The sequence below is a fragment of the Physeter macrocephalus genome, chromosome 2 (assembly GCF_002837175.3).
Source record: "Physeter macrocephalus isolate SW-GA chromosome 2, ASM283717v5, whole genome shotgun sequence".
In the NCBI taxonomy this organism is placed as follows: Eukaryota; Metazoa; Chordata; class Mammalia; order Artiodactyla; family Physeteridae; genus Physeter; species Physeter macrocephalus.
The window spans coordinates 50,540,132-50,552,372 of NC_041215.1; the positions used below are offsets into that span (position 1 = coordinate 50,540,132).

The 12,241-nt window shown below is 35.4% G+C and overlaps 1 protein-coding gene across 1 annotated transcript in view; it reads left to right on the forward strand.

The window, feature by feature from the left end:
* The window catches only part of ARHGAP15 (Rho GTPase activating protein 15), a 590,590-nt gene that overhangs the window by 277,454 nt on the left and 300,895 nt on the right, over positions 1-12,241 (forward strand). Inside the window, exons 6-7 of the mRNA XM_007121694.3 lie at positions 1,528-1,626; positions 2,923-3,052. Coding sequence (XP_007121756.1) covers positions 1,528-1,626; positions 2,923-3,052 — 229 coding nt within the window. The remainder of the gene's footprint in view (positions 1-1,527; positions 1,627-2,922; positions 3,053-12,241) is intronic.

The following is a 12,241-nucleotide window of genomic DNA, read 5'->3' on the forward strand; positions in this document are numbered from 1 at the left end:
GGAGGCTATTTTGAGCCATCCCGAATCTTACACGCAATTTTACTTAAAAAAAGAGTGATAGGCCCTGGTAATCTGTCAAATGCTCGTGTGGATAATTAAATTCCTCTTATTTTCTAATCTTTCACTTCTCATAATTTGCATGTACTTTGAATAGTTCCTTTTCTTACAGTTGTAAAAAGTTGGAATCCAACTCACTCAAGAATGGTTGCATTGCAGCACTGACTAATGTTGCATCTCTAACTAGTTTTTTCTAAAAATCAATGCAAATGAATATATATGTATGTGTGTAATCAAAGATTGCTTTAAAACTCCAGGATTATTGTCATTAAATGTTGCTGTAAGAATCACTGAAACCTTCAGAGTGAGCTATTTGGGGTAATAATTGTCACTTTAATGATAGAATTACAGAGACATTTTGTAGCATGATTTGTGATTTTCTGAACTTGTGCCACATTTCAGCATTTACCTCCTATTTAGAGGAAGTAAGGCTGAGAAGAGGTGACTAGCTCCTGACTGAGTATTTTGAAATGTCAGTCCTCTAAACCTCTGAAGCCTTGCTTGATGTGTGACAGTAGTTGGGAAATGTTCATCTTCCTGTTGAAACAACAAGTCAACAATACGAAGGGAAAATCTTCACAGTTCAGATTGATAGCTTAATACGAAGAGCGTGTCCACACCCACTCTAATCAAATTCTTGCCTAAGTAGTCCTTTATGTGTGAAATCAAGAGCATTGCTGTGTTTTCTATAGGGTCACATTCTTCTCTCACAATTCCAGGGAGAAAAAGATTCCCTGCAATGAAAAACATATAGTTGCATGCTAAATATTGCCAACTACTTAACAGCCCTAAGAGTCTGGAACAGGAATGTTCATTTGATAAGTACTCTCCATGAGACATTCGAATATGTAAATGAACTTTTATTCTAATGTACTCCCTTTGTGGGGAAATTGGTCCTTTATTACTTTCCTATAGATCTTTATGATAGGAAAGTAGAAATAGCCAAATGTTATTCGTTAGAATGACCTTTTAGAAAAGTCTGCATTAGTCTCTTTGGTAAATAATCTGTTTTACTGCCCTCCATAAAAGGAAATCAAATATAGAGATACTATTAGATTTGAAAGAGACAAACAGGAAAGAGCCAAAAGTGCAGAATGAATTCTGACACACCCGGGTGCATTTTTCTGAGGTTCTGACTTAAGTGGATACTGTCTGCATTATTCTGAACTTCCTGGCTTGCTTTCTCCATGAGTTGGAGTAATTCAGCTTTAGGCCTACTCTGAGTTAATTGTTCTATTATTAAAACAATAATATATTTGTTATGACATGAAAAAATGGTTTATAGAGAGCAGTTCAAAATGATCCTAGTCTCCCAGTTCCCAGAAAGACAATTACTGGAATACAAGAAAATATCTGAGTGTATTAAAGTGTGTTTTTTTTAAAAAGCATATTTTTTTAATGTAAGAGATCTATTTTATTTTATATGGTTTGCTTACCTCTTGATTTTTTTTTTTTTTTTTTTTTTTTTAGATCACAACAGTATCAGGAAATGAGTTCCTTCTGCAGTCAGATATTGACTTCATCATATTGGATTGGTTCAACGCTATCAAAAATGCAATTGACAGATTGGTATGTATTTGTTTTGGCTGTTACCTTTATTAATTAGAATGTAGTCATTTAAATCTATTGCTTAGGCATAAGCACACATGCATTTAAGTAGATCCTATGAATTGAGAGTTAATAAGTTATTTTAAGTTTAAATAGTTCACAAAAACCATTTTAAGTAGAGAGGATTTGTGGAACTAAATGTCATTTGATTTCTCTCTTTCAAAAACACAGTGCATTCATTTTTTTTCTGAAATAACACAGACATTCTTTCACTGAAGGCTGTAAAAAGCACACAAGAACTTAATAACTACTGAATTTTCACATTTTCAGTTTATGCAATATATAATACATATTCTTGAAAATAAATGTCAGTGTATTTAAGCCCATACTCACTGTTATAATACCAGGAAACAATAATCCTTTGTATTGATTTTCATTATTCTTCCAGCTAAGCTAGATTGTTCTTCTCATGAAAATTACATATCTAGAACTTAATGAAATTACCCTAAATTCACACATTTAGAGTATGTTCTTAAAAGAGTCAAATTATTTAAAACTACTCATTTTATACTGTTTCTCGACCAAACATCTTATTTTAGGACACTAATATTTGCAAAATCTTGAGAAGAAAATATTCTTGAGTGCTTTTAATAAGGTATACAAAAACTACAACATTTTTGTGTAATTTTACTGCGATTTAATCACACACTTCCGTTATATTACCTTGGGATCAAAACTTTAAAAAATAAAATAACAAATTGACTTTTCGCCATCATCAATATAGTTCCCTTATCCAGGCACACATGAGTGCTCATGCACACACACACATACACATACACACACATACACACACACACACACACACACACACACAGATTGCTGTTGTCATTCAGAGTGGACTCTGGAGTCAAACTTCCTGCGTTTGAAAGTTTGAATCCAGGTTCTATCATTTACTAGCTGTGTGGCCTTAGGCAAATTACTTATCTCTTTTGGCTTCAGTCTCCTTGTCTGGAAAATAAGGATAATAATAATAATAATAATACCTACCTCATAGGATTACTGTGATGATTGAGTTAATGCATGGAGTGCTTGGGGTATGCACAGCATTTAGTAAGTTATATATGTGTGTGTGTGTGTGTGTGTGTGTGTGTGTGTATCATTATTAAATTTGAAAATTGTGCTTAGCTTAGGGGCCCTATTCCAAAATAATTTTCTTATTTCAAACTTCTCTTTAATCTAACAGCAAAATAGATCACAGAACTATTCAGTGCATTTTTTCTTCCTTGTAAAATTATCCCATCTAATTGTCATTTCCAGCCAAAGGATCCAAGTAGTCCTTCAAGAAACCTGGAATTATTTAAAATTCAGAGATCCTCCAGTACTGAACTACTAAGTCACTATGATAGTGATATTAAAGAACAGAAACCAGAGAACAGGAAATCTTTAAGTAAGTTTTTTTTTTTTTACTTGCTCATTTTAACTCTGTTTAAATGCAGTGCTTATGAAATATAAATGCATTGAAATGAGATTTGAGCCAAGCTCATACTACTCATGGAAGATTCGTAGCCATTTTCTGGCCAGGGATTCATGCACTGGAGGGCAGTCTGGGCGCTTTGCATGCGTCATTGTTGGTAATGCCTTTTGAAAAAATAATTGTTCCAAGGTCATGGTCTCTGCTTACAGCAAACCTCTGAATCTCTGAGTAATAACCATGGCGTTCAGATTGGTGATTGATTTTGAGAGTGGGAAATGTCAAGTGTCTCCAAACCTTGGTAAGCTGACTATTTGATTTCCATACATTAAAAGATATATGAGTGACCAGCATAGTTGGCTCAACATAAACCAACAGACTATGCAACTTTCTACACTTTTAGACCACCAGAAAGATTTAGAAATGTGGAACGTGGAGTAGATGTCCTCCAAGGTCACATCTATTTCTAATATTCTAAGAGCAATGAATTTGAAATGAAAAGGACCAGTCTGTCCACTTATATAGTGACCTTGAGCATATCTCTTAACCTTTTTCATCCTGATTATTCCTCAATAAAGGGAGTTATGAAAAAGTGTCGTGCATATCTCACAGAGTTGACGTGAGTCTCAACTTCCTGAAAGAACAAGTAGATATCTCTGGAATTAGAGAAAAACAATTTCCCAAAGTCTTGTAAATTATAATACCTTTCTTACATCATCTGTCTACCTACACTGAATCTTCTGAATCACCATTTTTTTCTGCACTTTCCCTCTGACCAAAGATCAGTGTAGTTATATCCTAGCTTTTTTAACTTAAGGAGAACTCAGTAAGTAGAGAAAGGCTGATTATGGAATATCTCCTTATCTACATATGTATACGAGTAAATATGCTAGATGACCGTATGTGTATATACACATATTTGTGTGCATTAGAGAATATTATACATATGTATACATAAATATACATGTACATTCACCCACATGACAAGAAAGAGGGAAACTATTTATATGTGATACTATATCTTCCAAATCTAAATTATTAGGAACCCAAATCTAGAAACAGCGTAACACCTTCGAGCAGGAGCGCCCTTTCAAAACTGTCGTTATTCAAAGAACCATACCATAATTTCAGCAACTGTTAGGTACATATTTAGTTAGCCAGTTGTGTTAAGTTCGAGCTTAAAATTATCAGTGTTAATGTCTTGGACTGTATGGTGCTTGCCAAATTATTTGTGGAAAATAAACAATGCCATTTTAAAAAGTTTTCCATATAATGGTACAGTTTGGAGTTATCTCATTTGAAGATTTCTCTTTAATTCCTGGTCATTGTCCCTCTTGACTTCGTATGGGATCAGACATAAGATTTTAGAATTAGAATTCAACTGTGAGTATGTAATTAATGTTGACTACGTAAACATTTGTAGTGGATATAGAAGGATGCATGAGGCAATGAGCAGTAGCTCTGGAAACTCAGATATAATTGCTGGTTTGGAGGAGGCCTTGGCACATTTCTGAAGCCTAAAGCTCAGGAGAAAATAAAGATTTATAAAAGTGTGTGTGAGAAACATTGAGGTAAATGGATTTTGTATTCAGCAATAGTCACTTGAAATGTTTTCAGACCATACTGGCGAAAAAAATTTCTACAGGTAGTATACCAACCGCTTCTCTTTAGAATTTATTTTTAACTGGGAAAGACAATTATTTGTCTACTTTGGGCTTAAATTCGAGCTTGTCTAAAGACAAGGAAAGAGACATATGATTCATTCTCTTCATTTCAAAATGTATTTAACTGTATAATGACCTCATATTCACCTTTTTCTTTGCAGTTAAAAAGTAATGATAGCTAGCAAATACTGAGTACTTACTATTCAGGCATTGTTCTAAGTGCTTGTCTTATGTTGATTTACTTAATCCTCCTACTAACCCAGTGACATAGGTACTATTATTAACCCTATTTTATAGATGAGGAAACTGAGGCACAGAAAATTAAAGCAACTTGTACAAAAACAAGTTATGGAGACAAGTTTCAGACCCAAGCAAACTGATATTAGAGTCTGTGCTTTTAACCATCACGCTATAGTGAAGTGAACAAATAAAAGGTAAACTTAGTTTATATCAACCTTGAACTTGGATGGAAATATTACATTAAAGATGAGATCCATATAAATCAATAAACTTAAATAGGGACCCAAAAACATATTAGCAAAAGAATTAAAACCAGGTGTTGCCTTTGGACTTTGATTTCACTGTTAAACTAAAAGGGTCATTTAATCTTTACTGCTAGCCCTAATTTTAGAAAATGCTTCTTTTCTGTATTTGGTGGATATTTATAGTTGTAAGCCTTTTTTAGGACTAGTATATTTTTTTGCAACGTAGGATACAGTTAATATTCATCTAATACTTTGAATGAAGTTCATTTGGTATTTACATATTCATTTTCATTTGAAAGGCATAATGATTGACCCACCCACACAATATCAAATTAGCTATGCATTTAAAATAGTGATTGGCATATTTTATATTTGATGCTTTTAAAAATATTTTTTCAAGTAGGAAATAGGCTCTGTGGAAGCCTTCTGATCTCAGTCCCAGATGTGAGCACCCAAACTTAGGTTTTTAAAGCATGCATTCGGTTTTATGTCACCCTCTTGAGATTAAATAATTATATGGAGTTAGAGAGTCACAGCATCTCCTTCCTTATTAGCAGTCTAAGAACAAACTTTATTGTCAGTTTGCTGCCTTTGGCTTCCTGTGCCCTTGATGTTCCCACGAGTTTTGTCGCCAAGATTGTAGACAGATAAAGCCAGAATTACTTTTTTTAAAGGCATGTGAACATCATTAGCAGCTAACAGGTGGTCATTTCATTGTCCAGTTTCTCTGTATAACATGGGAAAAAAAATATGTACTTTCAGTGAGTGAATCAGAAAGTTAAGTGCTTAAATATACTTTCCTTTTTAAAATATGATTCTAACCTGCCAACACTATTAAGTACTAATCAGATATTTTAAGATATCAGTTGAGTCTGACAGACAAGAAGCCAGAAAATTCAATGTAAGGGCCAAATCACTGTGGGAAATTCAGGACACCAGCATGGGATGAGAGTGGGAGAGCAGCTCTCCAGGGAGGGCTGTTATGGAAAGTGGAGAGTCAGTCAAAGAAAATGCTAACATATTTTTCCGAGGAAAGAGAAGTGTCTTCCACTGATGGCAAAGAGGAAAAGCTCAAATATAAATCCAAGAAACCTTGGAGAGCTTTCTCAACTTTTCTGAGCTTTACTTTCTAGATCTATAAAAATGGATCTAATACTGTCCTTGCAGGATCAAGTGAGAATGTGAAATTAGATATGTAAATACTTAGCTCACAGCAGGTACTCAATAAGTAGGAGCTCTTATTATTACCCTTCATGTCCCCAAGCAGATGGCACCAAACTAGGGCATGAGCCAAGGGTGGTGTCTGATAGAAGACTGGAGCAAGGCATATATACTTGACATCCTCTCTCTGAGTGTAGAGAAAATAGGGGAAAGGAGCCAGAACTGGATATGGGAGTTATGGCTGCAGAAATCTAAATATGAGCAGCTGGTCTTTCCCCTGGCGACTCCCTAGGTGAAAATGGCAGCCAGGGCATTCTTGGGAGCAGCACACCAGGAACTAGCACAAGGGAGCCAAGAAATACTCTTGATTCATTTATCCCCGGAAGAGCAGTTCATTAAGAAATTCCAGTTGATGGAAAGGATTCAGCATCTAGCCATTTCACCATTGCTTTAGCCATACCTCTAGTTTATTCCCTCATTCATGTATTTATTATTTTTCATTAATAGTTATATCTGAAGGCACACCATTAAAATTCTTGGCTACGCACATCTGTACTTTAAACTTTTAAAAATTAGTTTTGTATTTAGATTATGCTTTAGGAGTAGCATATCTCATGCTAGTCAATTGCTAAGCTGTAAATCCATGTATGGAAATCTTGAATAAGTTTATACAAAATTGATACTTAGCATTATAAATAAGCACCCCAAAATGAACATAAGTTAGAAAATAAAATCAAAAGTAATTGAACCAAAAGGAAATGGGTTTCCTGTTAACTGTCTTTTGATGAAAGCATCGTAAAAACCAAATGTGTACTGGGTGAAATCCTAAAAGTATTTTAGATATGGATTTCCTAATTCCACAGCTCCTTAGTGATGTGTGTAACAAGAATGTATGTACAAGGCTACAGGAATAAAGATAAAAATGGAAAAATTGGATTGAGATATTTATACAGTGCAGAAAATGAAAATGCTTGTGAAACTTTAGTGATATTTTTGTTTAAAAATTTGCCTGCAGAGTAATAATGGTCATGCCAAGTGAAAACAAGTGTGATAGAGAAGACAGTTAATTTTTGTGCTAATCTAAATAATTATAATACTGGCCATCCACAACTGTATGTAGACTGAGTTCTCAAAATCCAATTGTAAACTGTAGACCTCAACACATTTTCGTAAGGAAACCATGTACTAGCCACAAAAGCACACTTGAATCTTATGCAATCATTTTGAATGTTGTTTCTAGGGAACAGTTCATTCTGAGTTTGTTGCACCTCTGTCCTAGGAGTTCTGCCTTCCCAGTAGCATTGCTTTCCATCTGGTTTCCCTTTTTCTCCTCCCCCCACCCTTACACCAACTCCACCAATGCAATCAGGATTCTCAGAATGGCTTTGGCCAGGAGATTCCTGGACCCTGAAAATCCCCAGTGATGGCAAGGAGGGAATGCAAGGCCTCCAGGCCGGAAGAAATAGTCAGAAAAGGAGAGAATGAAGGACTGGAGAGGAAGTTTCTGCAGCATGGGTGGGGAAGTGAGTCCTCAGCAAGGACAGATGTTCCTTGTAAGACATGTATGTAATGAGAGATTAGTCTGGCATTGTCCCAAATGTTAACATTTGTTGAATCTAGGTGGTATCTATAGGAGTGATCATGATGCTATTGTTTCCTGTACGTTTGAAAGTTTCACAATTAAAAACTGGAGTATACACACACATACACACACAATTAGGCATTACTCATGTTCACAATTCAATAAAAGAATATATACATTTTCTAACTGTAATTTGAAAATTTTAAAAGAAAAGTCAAATTTTCTGAGTATGAGTTACATTAAGACCTCTTTAAGTATAAAACATTGATAAATCATTGTTTTCCTACTTTTTCTCCAAAAGCCAATATATTTTTTCTTGTGACTATTGTGACCTTTCTGGTAACTATATAATTAAGAAAATTTATTAAAATGTTTATTATTATCCACAATGGAAAAGTCATATTAGTTTCCTGGATAAATATGTAATTAGCAATTGTTCAAAACATATTGTGAGGCCTGTTCTGGAGAGTCATATAAATACATATGTTAAAGTTTCTTCTTATTAAGAATTTTGTATAAAACAGCCTAATCTTGCCAATGCATGAAAATAGTAAGATGAATAAGCCATCTGCCAAGAAAATGAAAACAATATTAAAATTGCACAAAGAAATTATCTAGCTCGGAAGAAACAGAAAAGCTCTGACCTGGACACACACACAAAAAAATCATAATAGTTGTATAGAATATTACGGGTAAATGTGTTGTCAGAAAGATCCAGGTTCAGATAAGGTGGTCAATTATCTGATTCTTTTTTTTCCTACTAAAATCAATATTGGTACCCTGGCACCAGTTTCATTCAATATCCACCTGAGGAAAATAAACTATTGAACTAAAGTGTGAAAATAAAAATAAATTTGTTTTACTATAGTTATGTCGACTTAAAAAGAACCACACAATGTGAGAGTTTTATTTGGGGCAAAATGAGGACTGCAGCCCGGGAGACAGCATCCCAGATAGCTCTGAGAAACTGCTCCACAGAGGCAGGGGGGCAAGGTCAGTATATATGTGATTTTGGTGAAGGGGAATACATGCAATCAAGCACATATTTTTTACAGGCGGTTTCTAGTCTAGTCTCATGCAGGTTACTGCTAGTCACAAGGAGCAGAGGTCACCATGAAGGATTTTAGCACTTTTCCAGATATGGAGAGATACAAGAATTGAGGTCATAAAATGGGCTCCTGAAAATATCTAACTATCTGAAGACCTGTTCTGCCAGTTTTTCCCAGAGCACAGAGTGCCTCATTTCTGCTCTCCACCTGAACTCCTTTCAGGGGGTGTTGAAAGTCAGCAGCTGCAGCAGCACATGTTTTAATCCTTGTAGAGGTAGACGGCAAGTGCCAATAGAAGATGCCAGTTCGTAGTTGACATTTAAGACAGACAATATCTAAGGAACGGTGAGTGTCAGCTCTCTTCTTGATTGTTTCCCACAGGTTAAGGGAGTTCTTTATTTCAAAATATTCCAGTTAGGTGAAGAAAAAAAATGAAAAGTTTTAAAAGAAAATTTACATTGCCAAAGCTGGAAGATTTAAACATTATGAGAAAAACATACAAACAAACAAACAAACAGTAAAGATTAGAGGCACACTTGATAATCAGACATCTGAATTACTTTGTCAAAACAGTATTATTCACAAAGGTTCCAGGGCTTCACCGGGGCACTGTGTGACCACAGCAATTGTTGTGACATGTGTTTCCAAGACAGTTAGCAGCAATTCAACTTTCCTGGGACTCATAGATTACAGTCTCTTCAAAACATTCAGTTCTCTGTGAATCATTGGATAAGAGGACTTAGTTATAAGCTGAGCAAAGGATGTTCTGATTAATCTCTTCCTTCCCATCTAAGGGGTTGATCTCGCTCTCTGACCTGTCGGTGTCCATTGTCATGTATCTTGTAGCATCAGCTACTCTGAAAGTCTATCTAACCCTATCAGCACTCAAACACTAGATCACCCCATCTCCTCTTGACCCTGGCAGTAACTCCCTGACCATATTTCCCCTTAGATGAACTGCATTTAATCAATTTCTGATTTCATTAGGTCAAATGGCATCTTTCTTTCAACAATAGGCCAGATCCAGAGGGCTGTTTGCTGTAACTCTCCAGCAATACTTCCTTAGCATTAATACACTACTATGATTGTAAGTAATAGAAAAAAATGTCCTTTGATCGCCTCTGAAAGTTTCTCCTCTCTTTATTCCATGACCCTAGAATGGGCATATATTAATATTTTCTTGTAAAGTTAGGTATATGATATTTGTTTACCGGTGTCATATCAAGTTTAAAGTATCTTAGCTAAACATGATATTTAAAGCATTCTTACAGTGAATCCCTGTGCAGAAAAAAGCATTCTTTTGAATGCAAATGATCAACTCTTTCTGTATACAGAATTTATTTGGTATACTCCTTTTTGTTTCTGGAGTGTAGGAATAATGCTACTTTTCTTCAAAATCCTACAAAAAAATAATTTGATTTTTAATGCATTTATTTGGGTGTCCCAAATAGGCCAAAAGTATGCTTAGGGAAAACATTTAACTGTAAACATGTATAATCGATGAGATTTTCTTGGAAAATAAGTTTATTTCTCATTACTCATAGTAAAGACCACATCCATGTAAGGAAAATCAGGTATTGCTTTCCTCCCAAAGTATGAGTTGTATCCAAAAATACCAGCTCTTTCCATCGAAATGCAATAAAATGTGATCTATAACATTAGGACTCTTAGCTTCCTTCAAGAAATGGTTTATGAATGCCTGGAGAATGGTAAATCAGTCTGCCAATTCATCTTTCTCTTATTATTTAAATAGAACCTAAATACTCCTGCTACCCAGTTTCAGTAATGTAAATATTCCCTTTTTGTATACAAAATCAATCGGCCTAAAAAAATAGAGGTAAAATAGGAGATGCAATGGCTAAATACAAAATGTAGGGCTGGGATAGTGCCGTCAGAGATGGTGACCTCCAAACTGAAGTCTAAGGTTAAGAACAATTTCTAATCAAATTACTGCATTGGAATGGCTCAAGTCCAAGTTCCTCAATAGAAAGCTATCACTGAGTCCCCTTCTGCAGTTTTTTCCCACCTCTCTCTGACCCATGATTTATGTTCTAGGAAAATGACAGTTATAATCCCTGATGCACGCTACTCTGTGCTGATGTTTATATTTAAATCAGTGTCTTCTCTTTGCTAAATTAACATCCTGTTCGACTCAGCTCAAGCCACACCTCCTCCAAAAAGCTTTCCCAAACCTCTGTGGTGAGTTAGGAGGTCCTTAGTACTCAGTGCATATCTCTACCATTGCAATAGCCAAAGTGTGTTACAACAAGCTAATTATCCATGTCTGTTTGTCTGTCCACTAGACTGCCAGACTCTAAAGAGAACTCTAGTTTACCTTTATCTGCAGCTAGCAGAGTGGCTTGATGATATTTGAGAGTACTCAAAAATATGCAGTGTTAAATTAGTGAATGAATGGATGAGGATATTCAAATGGCCATTATCAATGTACTTCTCATTCTGTGCTAAAAATGAAGATAAAATTGCGAAACATTTTTAGGAACAATAATGGATTGTTTCTTCATCCTGACTACTTGTACTGGTTTGGTATTTTAAGGTCACTATTTGTATGTCTCTCTTAGTTTTCTCTTAGAACTGTAAATCTCAAAGCAATGATATATTTTTGCAGGTCTCATGTACTGTACCTAGCAAAATCATGTATAAGTAAGTGTTTTATCATTCAATGAGGATAAAAGTGACTAAGATTTGGGGGAGAGAAAAGAGAAAATCCTAATCCCTTTGCTTAAAGTTACTGTCCTCTCAATATCTTTCTATCATACAGTCTAGCCTTCTATTTTTTTTAATAGACCTTTATTGGAGTATAATTGCTTCACAATACCGTGTTAGTTTCTGTTGCACAACAAAGCGAATCAGCCATATGCATGCACATGTCCCTATATCCCCTCCCTCTTGAGCCTCCCTTCCATCCTCCCTATCCCACCCCTCTAGGTCATCGCAAAGCACAGAGCCGATCTCTCTGTGCTATGCTGCTGCTTCCCACCAGCCAACTATTTTACATTCGGTAGTGTATATATGTCGATGCTACTCGCACTTCTCCCCAGCTTCGCCCTCCCACCCCATGTCATCAAGTCCATTCTCTATGTCTACGTCTTTATTCCTTCCCTGCAACTAGGTTCATCAGTACGTTTGTTTTTTTTTTTTTTTTTTTAGATTCCATATATATGTATTAGCATACGGTATTTGTTTTTTTTTTTCTGACTTACTTT